We start from the raw sequence: 18,488 nt of genomic DNA on the forward strand, positions 1-18,488 counted from the left end.
GTCTCTCATTTAAAGGAGAATTCAACCATAACATTAAAAAAACCCTTCCCCCTTACCCTACTTAGATCCCCCTCCCTCCTCTGCCCAGCCTATGTGTTGCCCCTAACGTTTTACTTACCCCTTGTTGCAGTTTCAGGCATCGGAGTTCACTGGTGCCATCTTCAGCCGCTTCAGTAATCTTCAGAATGAAATCGGTGATTCGACAATGTTTGTGAGACAGAAAATTGCTCCAACTTCGCATTAGCCGACACGCCGGTCTCATCCCAAAGAGAAGAAGATGGCTGCCGTGAACTCCAATGCCTGAATCTGCACCGTGGGGTATGTAAAACGTAAGGGGCCTTTGCCCGGGGTAACCCTTAGGCTGGGGAGAGGAGTAGGGTTGCCGCCCAGCCTGTATTTTACTGGCCTTGCTGGTAAAACACCTGCCAGGGTCAGTAATACCGGCAATGTAGCTGCCGGTAATTTGTAATACCATTTACAAAATCCCTTGCCCGCCAATGAAAACTTACATTTTCTTCGACTTCGGGCGGTGACCCTTTTGTGACGCTACCCCTATCGGCTCCACCCCTTTTGTGTCACATCCCGCCCCTTTATTTTCCGCCCCCCACCACTGGCCGGTAATTTCTTCTTAAAAGGTGGCAGCGCTAGTTGCCACATTTTTAGAAAGGTTTTACCGGCAAGTGGTTTGGGCGGGAACAAAAGGGGCGGTCTGTGACATAAAAGGGTGGGACCACATACTGTGCCGCAAAAGGGGGTGGAGCCACATCGCACGATGGCCAGAAGGCCGAAAAAAGGAAGGTTTTGAGTGGGCCAATCGCTTTTTGTTTAAAGGTGTTACAAATTTACCGGCAACTACATTGGCAGTAAACTTGTAATATCGGCCTGGCCTTGGCAGGTGTTTTACCAGCAGCTGCTGAAATACCGACTAGGTGGCAACCCTAGGTAGGAAGGGGGGTCTATGTAGGGTAGGATTTTAACTTTAGGGTTGAATTCTCCTTTAAACCTCTGCCTGGTTGCTATGGTAAATGATACCCTGGCAACCAGCTAGCTGTTGAAATATCAAACAAGAGCTGCTTAACAAAAAGCTGACTGAATAAAACCAAACCAAACAAGGCCGCGTTCATATAGCACGAGCCTATCACTAACTACAGCTTAATAAAAGTGATTTTAAAAGTAAGACATCAACACATTTGCCTGTTGCCGGCCGATGTTTATGTCAAACACAGTTTACATCTGGATTTACCCATAGAACGCACACAAATGATGAAACAAAGAAGTTTCTCAACAGCCGCGAAACTTTACAGCCCAGGCGCTGAACTAGGCCCGGCACTAGAACATTCTTCGGTCGCTCCGACATACACGTCATGTTTCAGTCTCCGCCCACACAGTTTGACGTGTAACCCTTTGTGGGAAGTGCAGCCTTGTGTAGCCAGTTTGCGGCGGCGTTTCTTTTGCTCGACTCCGAGGCCGCCGTAGAAAGAGGCGGAGCTTACCATCGGCAAAGAGGCGTGTGCATTTCCAGTTGTGTTCTCCTCCGCCGGCTGTTGATCTGTGAGCACGTTTCTGTAGCGGGCTCCTTAAAAGAACAGAAAATGGAGGGGCCACTGGCAGTTTTCGGGGAGCGAAGCACCGGGGAGGTTGTGAGGAGTCAGAATGGTAAGTGTCTGTTTTGCATGAAACTTAAATCCTCTTTCCTTCGTTGTATAGACGAGTCATTCAGCGCGGGCCTTGCAAATCCCTTAGCGAATGTGTCGCTGCTACTAACGTCACAGAGGCAATTGCAAATGCGACTGTTCTGCTGTCGAGTGCGTCACACACAACCAGAGGCAGCGAATACATCAGAAAGTCAAATCATGTCCATAGTCTCCATCATGATGCAGCTTTATATCTTTATCTAGACTGATTCTTATGATTCAGCTTTAGGTGTGAGGTCATGAAAGGGGTTATTCACCTCTGACTTCACTTTTAGTATGATGTAGAGACTGATATTCGGAGACCATTTGCTATTGGTTTACTTTTTTTATTATGTGCGGTTTTTGAGATTTTAGCTTTTTGTTTTGCGGTTCAATCTGGTTGCTAGGGTCCTTACTACCCTAGCAACCATGCATTGATTTGAATAAGAGACTGGAATATGAATAGGAGAGGCCTGATTGATAGCGGATTAATAAAAAGTAACAAATGTGCAGCCTTACGGAGCATTCGTTTTTAGATGAGGGTCAGTGACCCCTATTTGAAAGGTGGAAAGAGTCAGGAGGAAAAGGCAAATCAATTTAAACAAACACAAAATAAACAATGAAGACCAATTGAAAAGTTGCTTAGAATTAGCCATTCTATAACATAAAAGTGAACTTAAAGATGATTGAAAGGGAGTTTCTTTAAAATGACGTGTGAGTGGCATCCATTAAAGCATAGGCTATACATTTATACTTACATGAAAGATGAGGTTCATTTTGAGCAGCTGTTCTCCGTGACCCCCACCTAGCAGTCGGCCCACCCTCTTAGATGACTGTCTCTTCTTCTAAAGTTGGCCATAGATGTAAAGAATCGTCATCGTGAGACCACGATTATCGCGAAACGATCGTACGAATTGTCCATCAACTTAAAAGACAATTTCAGGCAATATTGCCAGGAAAACAAAGGGGAGCTGCCTGCTTGGCCCTGCAGACATACATAGATTGCATTGGGGTAAAGATAAAAGTTTTTTAAACCTGGCCGATCAATTTTCTGACAGAGGTCGGCCGAAAATTCGTAAGATGTACGATCGTTTGAATCCAAATAACCGCACGTTAATTTCAAAAGGATTGGTCAGACTTCGCTAAAACAGGTCGTTCGGCAAGAGAAATCTTTGCGTCTATGGGGACCTTAGGTGTTCATATTTGTATCTCACTTAGTTAATGGCAAATATATTAGTGTCTCTTTTATACTGATTATTTGTGCCTTATTTGAAGTTAAAAAATATCTTTCACAATTAAAAAGCACAAATAACAACAGGGGCAATTCTTAACCACTGGCTGCCCTGAGGTGGCTTTTGTGCTGACCCCCCCTGATACTCTTCAATAAGAATTCCCATTTTAGTACCGCTTTTTTCGATTCCCAGAATAAGCGGCTATGCTAATGGGAAAGAATAATCTCTGCCATAGTTTGAAGGAGTGTTACATTTATATAACGTCTCCTACATGAAAAGGCAGAACAGAAATTTCATTGATAAATAAAGTTTAACCATTGTATTGTGATGACCATCCTAAAAACAGGTATAGGATCCCTTATCCGGAAACCCGATATACTGAAAGCTCCGAATTATGGAATAGACTCCATTTTATCTAAATAATCCAAATTTTATCTGTAATAATAAAACAGTAGCTTGTACTTGATCCCAACTAAGATATAATTAATCCTTATTTGAAGCAAAACCAGCCTATTGGGTTTATTTAATGTTTAAATTAATTTCTAGTAGACTTAAGGCATGAAGACCCAAATTACAGAAAGATCCGTTATCCGGAAATCCCCAGGTCCCGAGCATTCTGGATAACAGGTCCCATACCTGTACTAGAAATGCACACTTTCATAAGTCCTGTTCAATTAGCTTTGAGTTAAAATAAAGAAATGCTCAAAGGGGAACTAAACCTGAATAAAAAATTAGGCTAAATATCTTAAGGTGGCCATAGATGTGCAGATTTACCTTCATATCGGACAAACGATCGTTTGGTGCCATCTCCTGACCTGTCGCTAACCATTAGACTATGTTCTGCCCCTGACAGTAATCGTACCAAAGTTATGTCCGACAAAAGCTGGTCACTGTCTCCCACAGATCGGCAATACATGCAGAGTTATCGGTAGCCGACAATTTTTCTAACCTGTCCGATCAACTCAGCGAGCGATCGCCATCTCACACAAAATGTCAGGACACTCCACGCACGGCTTGAAAATCATACAAAACACATTATGTTTGCATCTCCTGTGCCAGATTTAGACCACCAGCGAAGAGATGAGCCTCTGAAGATAGCCCTGTTTAACGCCCCATCTTCTTTTCTGCAGATTAACTGCACACATCAACTGACACTCAAATGATGACCTATTAATGCAAGAAGGGAAACTTTTAATGCATATATCATTACTATTAGGGCTGCTGGACCTCTGGCCTGGTACTGTAAGTTCACTATATAAATACAGCATCTCTAACCATTTTCTTTTTAGGCTTCAGTTTTCCTTTAAAGGAGAAATCAACCTGTTGTGAAAAAAACCTGTACCCCCCACTCCAGGTAGACCCTGCTCCCACCGCAGATTCTTCCAGCGAAGTTTCAAACGTCCATCTTCTGCGTTCTCTGTAAGCTGACTGTGAGATCGGCAATTTCCGTCTAATTCTGCGCAAACTGCTCTGACTGCGCATGCGCAGAAATACCGATCTCTCAGTCATCTTACAGAGGACACAGAAGATGGACGCATGGAACTTCGCTGGAATAAACTGCGGCGAGGGGTAATTATGGAGTATGGGGCATATCCCCGGAAGGGTAGTTAGCCTAGGGGGAGGAGGGAGGGGGGTCTACCTGGGGTGGGGGGTACGGGTTTCTTTCACAACGGGTTGATTTCTCCTTTAAATAAGGCTTTGTTCTTATGCCGTAATGAAGACATTTTATAAACACACAGAAAGATTGAGATGCTGTTGCTTGTTTTATTTTTCTTATGGTAGTTCTATGTTTTTTCACTTTTATTTTGGGTCACATATTTCATCTTTTGTCTTTCCAGTTATGGCTGCAGCTTCCATCGCCAATATTGTCAAAAGTTCACTTGGTCCAGTTGGACTCGATAAAATGCTGGTGGATGATATTGGTGTAAGTATGCACTTTGTTTTTCTTATTTATAAGGTGCTACACTGCTGAACCCGACCAAACTGGTACTGGTGCCACAAAATGTCCACTGTAACTGTATGCTTTGACAGGCATTAGTAAAGGTATGGGACCTATTATCCAGAATGCTCGGGACCTGGGGCTTTTCGGATAATGGATCTTTCAACTTCATACTTTAAATCTAAAAGAAAATCATGAAAACATTAAATACACCCAATAGGCTGGTTTTGATTTTAATAAGGATTAATTACATTTTAGTTTAGATCAAATACAAGGTACTGTTTGATTATTACAGAGAAAAAGGAAATAATGTTTTGAAATGTGTATTATTTGAATAAAATGGAGTATATGGGAGACGACCTTTCCATAAATTTGGAACTTTCTGCATAACGGATTTCATACCTGTACAGTGAGTAGTAGAATAACCATCATTGCTCTTCCTGGGCCCCCTTCACCGATTTAGGGAATACTTGAGGCTCACATGCTTTTTAATGAACAGAAGAAAAGTCCTGTAGTTGTGCCTGTGTAGGGATTTTTCTTTACTAGGGTTACATCCCTAGATCTTGGCAAATTTTGTACCGGTTATCCGTTTTGTTGTGTGCAGTATTCTAAAATTTATCCTGCATGGATTTACAGTATTTTCTTGCTTCCCTGTATTAATGTCAGCATTGTGATATGGAGTACAGTTCACACTTCTATCAACAAATCTCATAGTAGGTTTTGCACTTATTGACAGTTTTCCTTTTTCTCTGCTAGGATGTGACCATTACAAATGATGGTGCAACTATTCTGAAGCTGTTGGAAGTGGAGCACCCTGCAGCCAAAGTACTTTGCGAGCTAGCAGATCTCCAAGACAATGAAGTTGGAGATGGTACAACATCCGTTGTAAGTTTAATACAATTGAACATTCTATAATGTTTTATATTAAAACCTTTTCGGTTTAATGACCTTAAAATGCAACGTATATATTTTAGGTCTAGGATTATAGCAAGATGGTTTTGTACAAAAGGGTGTCTGAAGTCCCTTAGTAGGCTTCAAACTTGCTATGTAAGAGTCTACAGTCTGCTGCATTATGTATTCTGGGATGTGAAGTAGAGAGGTCTTGGGATAGCTTGGGTTTTTGTCTTTTTAGACATACCTTCAGTTCTGTTAATGCAAATTAATATACCATTTGTTTAAAAAGTATCACATACCTTAAGTAATGTTAATGATGCAAGCATAATAAGTAGGGCAGGCCACCATTTTGTTTTTACTCTTACTATTCCCCCTCAAACTTAGAACAGCTTACATAGATATAATAAGCTCTTAAGACTCCCACCCCACAGCTTCAGCCTGTGTCTCAAATTTAGAGATAAGGAGAAAATCATTATACAGGGTAGGGTAAATTAATTGTCTTCTTGCACTATTGCTTTGAAGGATTTAAACATTTAATTATGGGCAAAAAGTATTTTCAGCACAAGCCTTGTTTATGGACATGGGGTAAATGGTACCTTTTAAAGGGGTTGTTCACCTTCTAACACTTTTTCCAGTTCAGTTGATGATACATATAATTGATATATTTGATAACTTTGTCCCTGCAGAATTCCTGAGTTTCATTAAAGGCAGCTGTTAGAATTGATACAATAGTTGCTAATACTCCACAGATACTGCTGAAAAATGTATCAACTAATTATATTAACTAAATGTAGCAATTGTAACAATTCAGATGCTCCTCTACCACTGAGCTGCCAGATTGAAACACTAGAGAATCGGACATTAAAGGGGTGGTTCACCTTAAAGTTAACTTTTAGTATGTTATAGAAAGGCCATTTCTAAGCAACCTTTCAACTGGTCTTCATTATTTATTGTTTATAGGTTTTTTTAACGATTTGCCTTCTTCTGACTCTTTCCAGCTTTCAAATGGGGGCCACTCACCCCATCTAAAAAACAAATGACCCCATCTAAAAAATAAATGCTCTGTAAGGCTACAAATGTATTCATATTGCTACTTTTTATTACTCCTCTTGCTATTTGAGCTCTCTCCTATTTATATTCCGCTCTCTTATTCAAATCAGTGCATGGTTGCTAGGGTAATTTGGTCCCTAGCAACCAGATTGCTGAAATTGCAAACTGGAGAGCTGCTGAATAAAAAAGCTAAATAGTACAAAAACCACACAGTAAAAAATCAAAGCCAATGGCAAATTGTCTCAGAATATCACTCTCTACACTCTGTCGATGTAATTTAAATGCAAACAACCCCTTTAAACTTTTAAACTAAATTTTGGGAAAACAGCAAAAAATAAAAGATGGAATGCAATTGAGAAAAGTTTGTTAAAGGTCATCTGAAAACAATTCAACTATAAAAAGTGTTTGGTAGGTGAACAACCCCTAATGGTGATATAAGATCTTTAGACCCACTAAAATATTTAACTGAAAGCTAACTTTCCTTGTCCAGGTTATCATTGCTGCAGAGCTGCTGAAAAATGCAGATGAGCTTGTGAAACAAAAAATCCACCCTACATCTGTTATAGGAGGTTACCGTCTGGCATGCAAGTGAGTATCTCTCTAGTGTAGTAGTTGCATTTTCTTGATATTTAATGCAAGTTTGTCTCTTGTGTAACGCAGCTCATCTCTTCAATGAAACTTTTGCCTTACTTTCAAATTGAATAAGGATTTATTCATACAACCGATATGTATGTAACTTCAGTTACAGATCAGTTGTCGGTCCTACTAATTGTAGGATCTCAGGCTCTGGTCTGAATGGTTTGCATGCTGGTCTATGTTCCCATTTTAGTACCGCTTTTTTGCTTTCCAGAACAGGCGGCTATGCTAATGGGATAGAGAAAAATTGCTATGGTCTGAAAGGGAAGATGATTTATTGCAGCTTCCCTCATATGAAGTAGCAGTACATATTTTGTACTAACAATGAACTATGATATATAGTGGTACTTATGTGTTCTACTTATGAAATATGCTTTGTATAACCGTTGTCCCAGTAGGCAAGTATCTTTGCCATTAAAGGGATACTGTAATGGGAAAAAAATATTTTTTCAAATGCATCAGTTAATAGAGCTGCTCCAGCAGAATTATGCAGTGAAATTAGTTTCTCAAAAGAGCAAACAGATTTGTTCTATTTAATTTTTAAATCTTGACATGGGCCTAGAAGTATTGTCCGTTTCCCAGCTGCCCCCAGTCATGTGACTTGTGCTCTGATAAACTTCAGTCACTCTTTAGGGTCTGGCCACACGGGCAGGTTCGTGGAGATTAGTCGCCAGGCGACAAATCTCTTCTTCGCGGCGACTAATCTCCCCGATCTGCCTTGCCCTGCCTTCTGCCGGCTAAAATGTAAATTGCCTGGGTGCAGGCACACGGAACGATTAGTTTTCCGAAGTCTCCCGTAATTGCCTCACGAGGTAACTTCAGAAAACGAATTGCTCCGTGTGCCTGCCCCCAGGCGATTTACATTTTAACCGGCGGAAGGCAGATCGGGGAGATTAGTCGCCGTGAAGAAGAGGAGATTTGACAGCTGGCGACTCGAATCTACCCGTGTGGCCAGACCCTTACTGCTGTATTGTAAGTTGGAGTAATATCTCCCCCCCCCCCCCCAGCAGCCTAATAGAACAATAGGAAGGTAACCAGGTAGCAGCTCCCTAACCCAAGATAACGGCTCCCTGGAAGATCTAAGAACAGCACTCAATAGTAAAATCCAGGTCCCACTGAGACACATTCAGTTACATTGAGTAGGAGAAACTACAGCCTGTCAGAAAACCGTTCCATCCACTGGCCCTTTCTGAAAGCACATGACCAGGCAAAATAACCTGAGATGGCTGCCTACACACCAATATTACAACTAAAAAAATACACTTGCTGGTTCAGGTATTGGAGAGTGAATTATTTGCTGCGTAAACAGTGTAATTTAGAGAGAAAAACTACACCATCATGACAGAATCTCTTTAAATACTGAAACAGTCCTTGCTAGCATGTTACCTGCCTGCAGGCTATTGCACCAAGAAAGCTGAGGCTGCTACTGCTGGTATAAGGAAGAACTGAGGCTATTCATGTGAGGTCTGATCAGAATAGTTGTAGCATATGGTAAATCAATTTTGTTTCCTGTTGATTAGGGAAGCAGTCAGATACATCAACGAAAACCTTACTATAAATACAGATGAACTTGGAAAAGAATGTCTACTAAATGCTGCAAAAACATCAATGTCTTCAAAAATTATTGGCATGTATCCTTTTTATAGTGTGAATTAGGAAGTTACCCTTTCAATAGTTCTGAATCTTGCCATATACTTTACAACTCCACTTTGTCTTTTTGATAAGAGATAATACCTATATCAGTTTTGTTGTGTTTGGATTGTAAAACCTTAACTCTTAGACTCAGTGACGGTGATTTTTTTTCTGCCATGGTTGTTGATGCCGCTCTTGCTGTAAAATATGTAGATCCTAAGGGCCAAGCCCGGTATCCTATAAACTCTGTTAATGTCCTTAAGGCCCATGGACGAAGCCAAATGGAAAGCATATTGGTCAATGGATATGCACTTAACTGTATTGTGGGCAGCCAAAGTGAGTATTTTGACTTTAAGATCTTCTAATATGTGTTTAAAATGTTACAGGTTTGCATTTTAGTTTTAAAAGTTACATTTAAGGTTATAAGTCTCTTATTACAAAGAGTGATATGAAATTTTGCAATACCTGAAGTCTTGGGCGCGGCATTTCCAGTTCAAACCGCTCTTGGTGGTCCAACCGGTCCGATCAGGGCCCTTCAAGTTACATATCAAGGCGCAGTTCTCTAGTCTGTCACCTTTGTTTCATCCCCAAGGTCTTTATAATTATGGTTTTATGTTAAATGATTGGAAGCTCTTGTCAACCCAAACATTGCTTTCTACTTTGCATGTTAAAATAAAAAACACTTGTAATTTTTTTAGTAATATGACATTTTGCACATTCTCTTCCAGGTATGAATAAAAGGATTGTCAATGCGAAAATTGCCTGTCTTGACTTCAGTTTGCAGAAAACTAAAATGAAACTTGGTGTCCAGGTGATTATTTCAGACCCAACAAAATTGGACCAAATCAGGCAAAGGTACTGTTTTGTGTGTATTTATATATGTCCTGTTTAAATGTCATGTTCCTGTTTACCTCCTCTTCCCATTTTATTTGCTGCCATACAATTGATCATGGTGTGAGCAGTTATACGCGTGGGAAAAATCATAATGTTTCCTGCTCATCCAGTGAGCTAGTGTTAGTCTTCACTATCTGAGCAGGGACGAACAAAGACGTTTTTCATATAAGCTTACTGACTAAACATTGCAAAATTTTACAAAAATAACACACATCAATACTTGCATAGTGACTATTTCTCTGTTCTTTAAAATCTGCCTGGAATGTTTAGTTTCTTCAGACTGTCTGTTTAGGGTAAGGACACATGGGCAGATTCGGGGAGATTAGTCGCCCCGGCGACAAACCGCCTCTTCTTCGGGGCGACAATCTCCCTGAACTGCTTTTCCCTACCTTCCCGTCGGCTACAATGAAAAATCGCCAGTGGGATGGCCGTTGAATCGCTTCGTTTTACGAAGTTGGCCGAAGTTTCCTCGTGAGGCCACTTTGGGAAAACGAAGCCCTGCAAGTGCCATTCCGATGTCGATTTTTCATTATAGCTGGCGGGAAGGCAGTTCAGGGAGATTGTCGCCCCGAAGAAGAGAGTATTTGTTGCCGGGGCGACAAATCTCCCCGTGTACCCTTACCCTTATAGTGTTGTTGATTGACATAATATAGCTACTTTCTGCTTTTCCTGAGACTGATATTACAGTTGCCGGGCTTGTCCTAACCTTCCAAAATAGCTGTATGCATAAGTACAGATATTTGTTCCAAGCAGTATTAAGAGGGTGAGATATAATGGATTAGATAAGACGTTAATTATTATTGGATAGCCAGCAACGTTCATATTACTTCTAAAGATGGAGTGTTGTATATATTAAATATATTTCCCCCTTTGTTGCTTATATAGGTACAGATCCTTGTTTTGTATCGCTATATGCTTTCATATGTATCTTGATAAAGCACACGCAGTCCAACGAGGTTATTGCTCTTTGAGCATGTTCCTTTTGAAATCTCACATACACAAAATAATCCACAAAAGATTCTTCCATGGTGATAGATCACCAAGTAGAATATTGTGGGGCAGTGCAAGGGAGTAATAACCATTATGCATTTCACAAGTTGTACGGACTCTTTACAGTCACTGTTAATAACACTGCACACGACTACTGGTGTTTTTTGTGACTATCCTTTGTTTGCTCGCATTTACTTGTGCCATTTCTGTGGGTATCCGAAGACTGCTTCTCCCTGCAAGACCTACGTGATTTGATATGCATGCCTAGTAATTTATTATTATGAGTGTAACATTTTTGTTTCTTGTAGAGAGTCAGATATCACTAAAGAGAGGATCCAAAAGATCTTGGCAACTGGAGCCAATGTCATACTGACCACTGGTGGAATTGATGATATGTGTCTGAAATATTTTGTGGATGCTGGAGCAATGGCTGTGCGTAGAGTTCTGAAGAAAGACTTAAAGCGCATTGCTAAAGCAACTGGAGGTATGCTCTTTATTTTTATTTTTTTGAGAAGGGCACATTGCATTGTTTTTTTCACTTATCCAGTTGTTATAAATCAGGTATCTGCCTGTAAGAGAGGATAAAAACATCTGTTTATAACAGAAGTCATTAGCAAATCCAGAAAACCTGCTGTTCTTTCTTTGTGAGCCTCTCCATCAAAATAAATGGTGCAAGGCTAAATGCTCTTGGGAAATCTTATCTACTCCATATTTACTACATGTCTAAATTGCTTCAATACCTATATATGCAGCGCGCACACTTGTACCATATTAGAACTGTTTTTCCATTTACTGTACATGAAAGAATTCACTACATTCCGCTGGGATGCAAATGCAGTTGCTTTATCATATATGTTGTATAAATTGTTTTCCAGAACTAGGGATGCACCAAATCCAAGATTCGGTTCAGGATTTGGCCTTTTTCAGCAGGATTCGGCAGAATCCTTCGGCCGAACCGAATCCTAATTTACATATGCAAATTAGTGTGGGGAGTGAAATTGCGTGACTTTTTGTCACAAAATAGTAAAATACGTTTTCCCTTTCCACCCCTAATTTACATATGCAAATTAGGATTCGGTTTGGTATTCAGACTAATCTTTGGCGAAGGATTCGGCCGAATCCAAAAAAGTGAATTCAGTGCATCCCTATCCAGAACTAAACTATTTGATATAACATTGCTTCAGAAGCTAGTAAACCCTTTTGTTCTTATTAAATCTTCCTTTTATTTCATCCAACAGCAACTATGTGTTCAACCCTTGCAAACCTGGAAGGAGAAGAAAGCTTTGAAGCTTCCATGTTGGGGCAGGCAGAAGAAGTTGTTCAAGAGCGTATATGCGATGATGAGCTGATTCTTGTCAAAAAGTAAGTGCTCTCCTGGCATTCTGAAATCATTCCCATTTTTTTTTACTGCCATGAAAGTCTGTGTCATGTGCAGTTATACGCGTGGGATAGATCAACAATCTGTCTCTAAAATTGAGAAGCATTTGTAAATTGCTTTTTTTAAGATCTCTGAGACTGAACAGGATTTCATTGTAAAGTTTAGTTTGTAGGGAGATGAGGTGTTTTCCTGTTGGAGAAGAAAACGCTACATGTGCCGTTAGGAAGACTCTGCTTTGCTCCTTTCACACTCGGAATAAATAGCAGTCTCTTCAAACACCTTTCCTTACAGTGGGCCAGAGAGAATTCCCCTCCGCTACAAGCATACTTTATTTGCAAATTGTTACTTACTGTATTCAGCAATCTGTTTTATGCCTTAATTCTTCATTGACACATTAAGGATGCTGGAAAAAATGCTTTGTATAAATATCACAGTTGAGAGATGCATATATAATTCTAGTACCGTTCCCAAAGGACATAATGTAATTGTTATACTATTAGTATATGTTTTTGATACCTGCTAACCCCAACTCCTGTCTTCTGTCAGCACTAAGGCAAGGACATGTGCTTCAATCATCCTGCGTGGAGCAAATGACTTCATGTGTGATGAAATGGAACGTTCTGTACATGATGCTTTATGTGTTGTAAAGAGAGTTCTGGAATCCAAGTCTGTCGTACCCGGAGGTGGTGCTGTGGAAGCTGCACTTTCCATTTACCTGGAAAATTATGCAACTAGCATGGTATGTCTTATTTCATCTCTAGCCTCCACTCTGTATATGAAGGGATTTTTAGAACTATCACCCTTCCAAACAATAGATTACACTGTTATTTGTAAACTGTTGCCAGCTTTCAAATGAGGGTCACTGACCCCATCTAAAAAACGTATCTTTAAAAAAAGTAATTACTACTTTTTATTACTCGTCTTTCTATTCTGGCCCTCTCCTATTCATATTCCAGTCTTATTCAAATCAGTGCAGGGTTGCTAGGGACATTTATAGGGATGCACCGAATCTAGGATTCGGTTCGAGATTTGGCCAGAATTCTGCCTTTTTCAGCAGGATTCGCCGAATTCTTTGCATTTGCATATGCAAATTAGGGGCAGGGAAGGAAAGCGTGTGACTTTTTGTCAGAAAACGAGGAAGTAAAAAAATGTTTTCCCCTTCCCACCCCTAATTTGCGTATGCAAATTAGGGTTCGGTATTCGGTCGAATCTTTAGCAAAGGATTCAGGGGTTCGGCCGAATCCAAAATAGTGGATTCGGTGCATACCTAGTAATTTAGACCCTAGCAACCAGATTGCTGTAATTGCAGACTGGAGAGCTGCTAAATAAAAAGCTAAATAACTTAATCACAAATAATAAAAAATGGAAACCAATTGCAAATTGTCTCAACATCATACTGTCTCTCTACATCATACTAAAGTGAATTCTAACGAGGTACTTTTTTTTTTTTTAAGGGGAACTATTGCGAAAATGAAGATTGAATATAAGCTTCCTCATACTGAAATAAGAAACTTTCTAAATACAATCCATTAAACATTCTGTGTTGTTTCTGAAATAGTCAAGTTTATCTTCACTATTCCTCTCTCAGTTTCTCTTCATTCTTGCAGCTGCTGGGTTTCAGATGAGTGATCCAATATATCTTATAGGGGGGCTCCCTTTCCTAGCAGATGAATTAGAGCTCACTCAAATAACTGATTCCATACAAACAAAATCTAACAAAATAACTGCTTTTTGCACACATTCTGCATGTAGAGAGACAGGATTCCTGGTGATTTTAATAGTGAGCTCTAATACACCTTCTAGACAAAAGGAGATCCCTATAAGATATATTGGATCATAAATTTGACACCCAACTCCTAAATGAAGAAAAACAGATGCTGAGAGAGGACTAGTGAATATAAATTTGATTATTTCAGAAACTGTACATAATATTTAATTGTATTTAGAAAGTTTATTATTCAGTTTTGCCACTGTGCTCTATAGAGTTTTGGGGTATAAAAACACCAAAACTGTTTTCTGTTGGGCTTTATTTTATCTAATGTTTTCTGAATGCTAATGGGGTGCCCTCTATCAAGAAAAGACACTTGTATGCATCTATAAATGGTATAAATAGATAAGATCTTTCAGCTGTAACAATGTGTAGTTTGATGCCCTTTCATGTGTTCCAACTGTATCAATCATTTCAGGGCTCTCGGGAACAGCTGGCCATTGCAGAGTTTGCTAGAGCACTTCTCGTAATTCCAAAAACCCTAGCGGTGAATGCTGCCCAGGACTCCACTGACCTTGTTGCAAAGCTTCGGGCTTTCCACAATGAAGCTCAGGTCAACCCAGAGCGCAAGAATCTGAAATGGTAAGGGGTTTTATTAGCCAATTGCAGTACGAAAAGCTTGTACTGATTGGATGGAAAATAGGGTGTAACATAGAATAACTAGATTGTTAGAACAGAATAACATCTACAACATTCATAAAAAACAAAATTTTTGGTTTAACTGGATGTAATCACTAGTGATGTGCAGGCCGGGTTGAAACCCGCGGGTGGGGCGGCTTCGGGCTGACCTCACACATCCGGTTTTGGGCGGGTCCGGGTTAAGGTCTTCTTCCTGCTCTGCCCGCCAACCACCTTGCACTGCTGGCTTCAGACTTCCTTTATTTATAGATGTGCCTTATCGCCCCACCCTTTTTGTGATGTCAGTGGTGGGGCGGTTCTATAAAAGGAACGCGGAATTTGCGGGCTGACGGAGGGCGGGTTAGGGTTGGGTGCGCACATCACTAGTAATCACTACAGCAGAGCATATACTTTTACATGGCACTGAAGCTTCATGTGAATGATGCCACGCTCTGTAATGCTAAATGGCACATTTATTTGTTCCTTCCACTTTTTAAGGGCTTTATTGGATTTCTGCTTTTGTGAATAAATAACGGATGATTTTATTGCAGGATTGGACTTGATCTGCTTAATGGAAAACCACGTGATAACAAGCAGGCTGGGGTCTTCGAGCCGACTTTAGTGAAGACAAAGAGTCTGAAGTTTGCTACAGAAGCCGCCATTACTATTCTGAGGATTGATGACGTAATTAAACTGCACCCCGAGGCCAAAGAAGAGAAGGGAAAGTACCATGAAGCTGTGCAGTCTGGGTCGATTGAAAATTAACTGGTCTTCCTGCATTTCTTTTCATTACTGTTATTTATAACACATCTGTTTTCATTGTCTATCTTGCACTTGTTGGGTCTTGCACCCAACCCCACTCCTATAGAAATAAAAGCAAAATGACAACCTATGTTTCGCTGCCAACATTTCGCTGTTAGATTTTTTTTTTTTTTAAAAGCAGGGGAAACTTATAAAAACGTAATATGCTGAAGATAAACTTCTAAATACATTCTGGAAAGTATCATTGATATCAAGAGGTGAATTACTTGCAGCTGAAAGTTTTAGCACATATGGGCAGATGTAAATTAATGTGACTATTGCATAAATTTTGCACAATCTCCAGACAGAAATGTTTCAGGTCTACACAAACATATTATCTGGAACTGCTCCATTGAAGTAGACTTGATCCAGCAAGCTGATGTCCATAGGAAGAGGTTTGAGGAATGGAATATATTAGACAGGCTTTGAAGGTGAACTAAAGCTTAACTAAAGAAGTACGGAAGAAATGTTGTGTTTGTCTTCTGTACCAGCCCAAGGCAACCACAGCCCTTTAGCAGTAAAGATCTGTGTCTCCAAAGATGCCCCAGTAGCTCCCCATCTTCTTTTCTGCTGATTCACTGCACATGCTCTGTGCTGCTGTTACTTACTGAGCATGGCACCACAATATACTGAATATATATCATATAAATGTCACACTATAAGGCTGATTAATGAATAATTCAGATTATTGGTATACAGCTGGTCAGAAACCAGCACAATTAGCATCAGAATTTAATAATAAGCCCTGTAGCATCCGCTTATGACTGATGACCCTCATTTTCTGATTGATTTGTGACGACACCTAAGCTTGGCTTCTCAACAGCTGCACATTGAGCATGTGCAGTGCCACTGACTTATAGGTCACAAGGTGGAATAACTTGTGACAACTTTGAAAGCCTGGACCATTACCTGGTTTTCTAGGGTGTCCGTACTTTTAGGGGGTGCATATTACACATACCGGGTGCTTGTATTGTAGCCGTCAGTGTCATACGTGAAAAGTCATATGTACTATTTTCATTTGGGGGTCTCTGTATTCCACCTAGTTTGGTAAATATTTTCATATCAGCCTTCAAACTTTTCAGTAGACCCCTGGCATTCATATTTAGGATGCCTTTTGCTGTTAAGTTACAAAATGTTGCCATTGCAAATAGAGTATTTGCTAATCACGCTGTGCAATACCTTTTCTAAGTTATTTCAGGGATTACATTGCAATTTTGGTGCATTTTTAGCCATTTTATTGCATTTTCAGCTTTGCGTAGGTGCTGTTCACTTATTTTTGTCTGCAAAACCTATTTGGCCATGCTAAAATATTCAAACTTTGATTCTGACTGCTGATTACTGTAGACAAAAAAAAAACATTGATTTTTGTTGGATTTTACCATTTCGCGTTGTTCTTTACTTTATTTTGCCCATGGAAATTTTGTCTGCTATATATCCATTTGGGGGGGTCTCTGTGTGCAACATAGTTTGGTAAATCTAAGCATATTGGGCATCAACCTGTTTAGTAGACCCCTGGCGTTCATATTTAGGATGCATTTTGCTGGTACTTTACGAAATGTGGGGGTATATAATGGGGTAAAATGCAAGATTTGTGACTATTTTCAAAAATTTCAGTGTTTTATGTTTAGCATAGCTTTGCAGTTTGGTAGTTTACAGTAGAAAGACATATTTACCCGTTTTAGATTCAACAGAATGTGTACTTTAGGAAAATATATTATTGGAAGGCTTGTTACGGGATCACATTTAAAATATTGTCCTAGTGAATGACATTATGAGCAGCAATCAGCATGGCTTTATGAAGTATAGGTCACTTCAGACAAATTTGATTGCTTTTTATGACGAGGTAAGTAAGATGCTGGACAGTGGGGGGGGGGCAGTAGATGTGATCTATTTGGATTTTGCCAAAGTGCCCCACAAATAACTGCTTTCTAAACTAAGGTCTGTTGGGCTTGATGAAGTTGTTTGCACATGGATAGGAAACTGGCTACAGTGATCCCCAACCAGTAGCTCGTGAGCAGCATGTTGCTCCCTAACCCCTTGGATGTTGCTCCCAGTGGCCTCAAAGCAGGTGCTTATTTTTGAATTCCAGGCTTGGATAAAACTTTTGGTTGCATTAAAACCAGTTGTACTGGCTGCCAGTCCTCATAGGGGCTAACAAATGACCAACCACAGCCCTTCCTTGGCATCCTCAGGAACTATTTTCATGCTTATGTTGCTTCCCAACCCTTCTTACATTTGCTCATGGGTGAAAAAGGTTGGGGGATCCCTGGGCTACAGAATCAGGTACAGAGGGTGGTTGTTAATGGTACATTCTCTACTTGGAGTAAGGTTCTTAGTGGGGTCCCTCAGGGCTTGGTATTGGGTCCACTTTTATTTAACTTGTTCATTAATGACTTAGGGGAGGGTGTTGTAAGTAATGTATCAGTGTTTGCAGATGACACAAAATTATCCAGCCCAATTAATTCCATCCAGGATGTGGCATCCTTGCAACACGATCTTGACAAACTGGCAATCTGGGCAGCTAAGTGGCAAATGAGATTTAATGTTGGTAAATGTAAAGTCATACACCTGGGATGTAAGAATAATAATGGGACTGCACTAGGCAAATCCATTATGGAAAAGGAGCTTGGAATCCTTGTAGATGATAAACTTGGCTGTAGCAAGCAATGCCAGTCAGCAGCATCAAGAGCAAATAAGGTCTTGAGCTGTATTAAAAGGGCCATAGAGTCAAGGGAGGAGGGGGTCATTCTTCCACTGTACAGAGCACTTGTAAGGCCCCATCTAGAATATGCCGTACAGTTTTGGTCTCCACCACTCAAACAGGACATTATTGTATTAGAGAGGGTACAGAGAAGGGCAACTAAGCTGGTAAAAGGTATTGAAAATCTTAGCTATGAGGAAAGACTGGCCAAATTGGGGATGCTCACGATGGAGAAGAGGCGCTTAAGGGGTGATATGATGACTATGTGTAAATATAAAGGGG

General features: G+C 40.2%; 1 protein-coding gene and 2 non-coding genes across 3 annotated transcripts; all 3 read left to right on the forward strand.

Annotated features, from left to right (window-relative positions):
• The first annotated feature begins 1,534 nt into the window (after nucleotides 1-1,534).
• Nucleotides 1,535-15,596, forward strand: tcp1.S (t-complex 1 S homeolog). Its single transcript, NM_001087509.1, is given in 12 exon segments — nucleotides 1,535-1,656; nucleotides 4,744-4,829; nucleotides 5,601-5,729; nucleotides 7,279-7,376; nucleotides 8,945-9,055; nucleotides 9,211-9,392; nucleotides 9,785-9,911; nucleotides 11,249-11,424; nucleotides 12,179-12,302; nucleotides 12,865-13,057; nucleotides 14,505-14,668; nucleotides 15,256-15,596. Coding segments are annotated over 12 exon segments (1,668 nt in total). The 5' UTR covers nucleotides 1,535-1,592; the 3' UTR covers nucleotides 15,470-15,596.
• On the forward strand, nucleotides 3,063-3,199 carry LOC121394380. Its single transcript, XR_005961702.1, has one exon. It is a non-coding gene; the product is annotated as a small nucleolar RNA SNORA29 (small nucleolar RNA).
• LOC121394379 lies at nucleotides 7,605-7,740 on the forward strand. The gene has a single exon (XR_005961701.1). It is a non-coding gene; the product is annotated as a small nucleolar RNA SNORA29 (small nucleolar RNA).
• Nucleotides 15,597-18,488: the final 2,892 nt, after the last annotated feature.

Source organism: Xenopus laevis, chromosome 5S (genome assembly GCF_017654675.1).
Source record: "Xenopus laevis strain J_2021 chromosome 5S, Xenopus_laevis_v10.1, whole genome shotgun sequence".
NCBI classification, from domain to species: Eukaryota; Metazoa; Chordata; class Amphibia; order Anura; family Pipidae; genus Xenopus; species Xenopus laevis.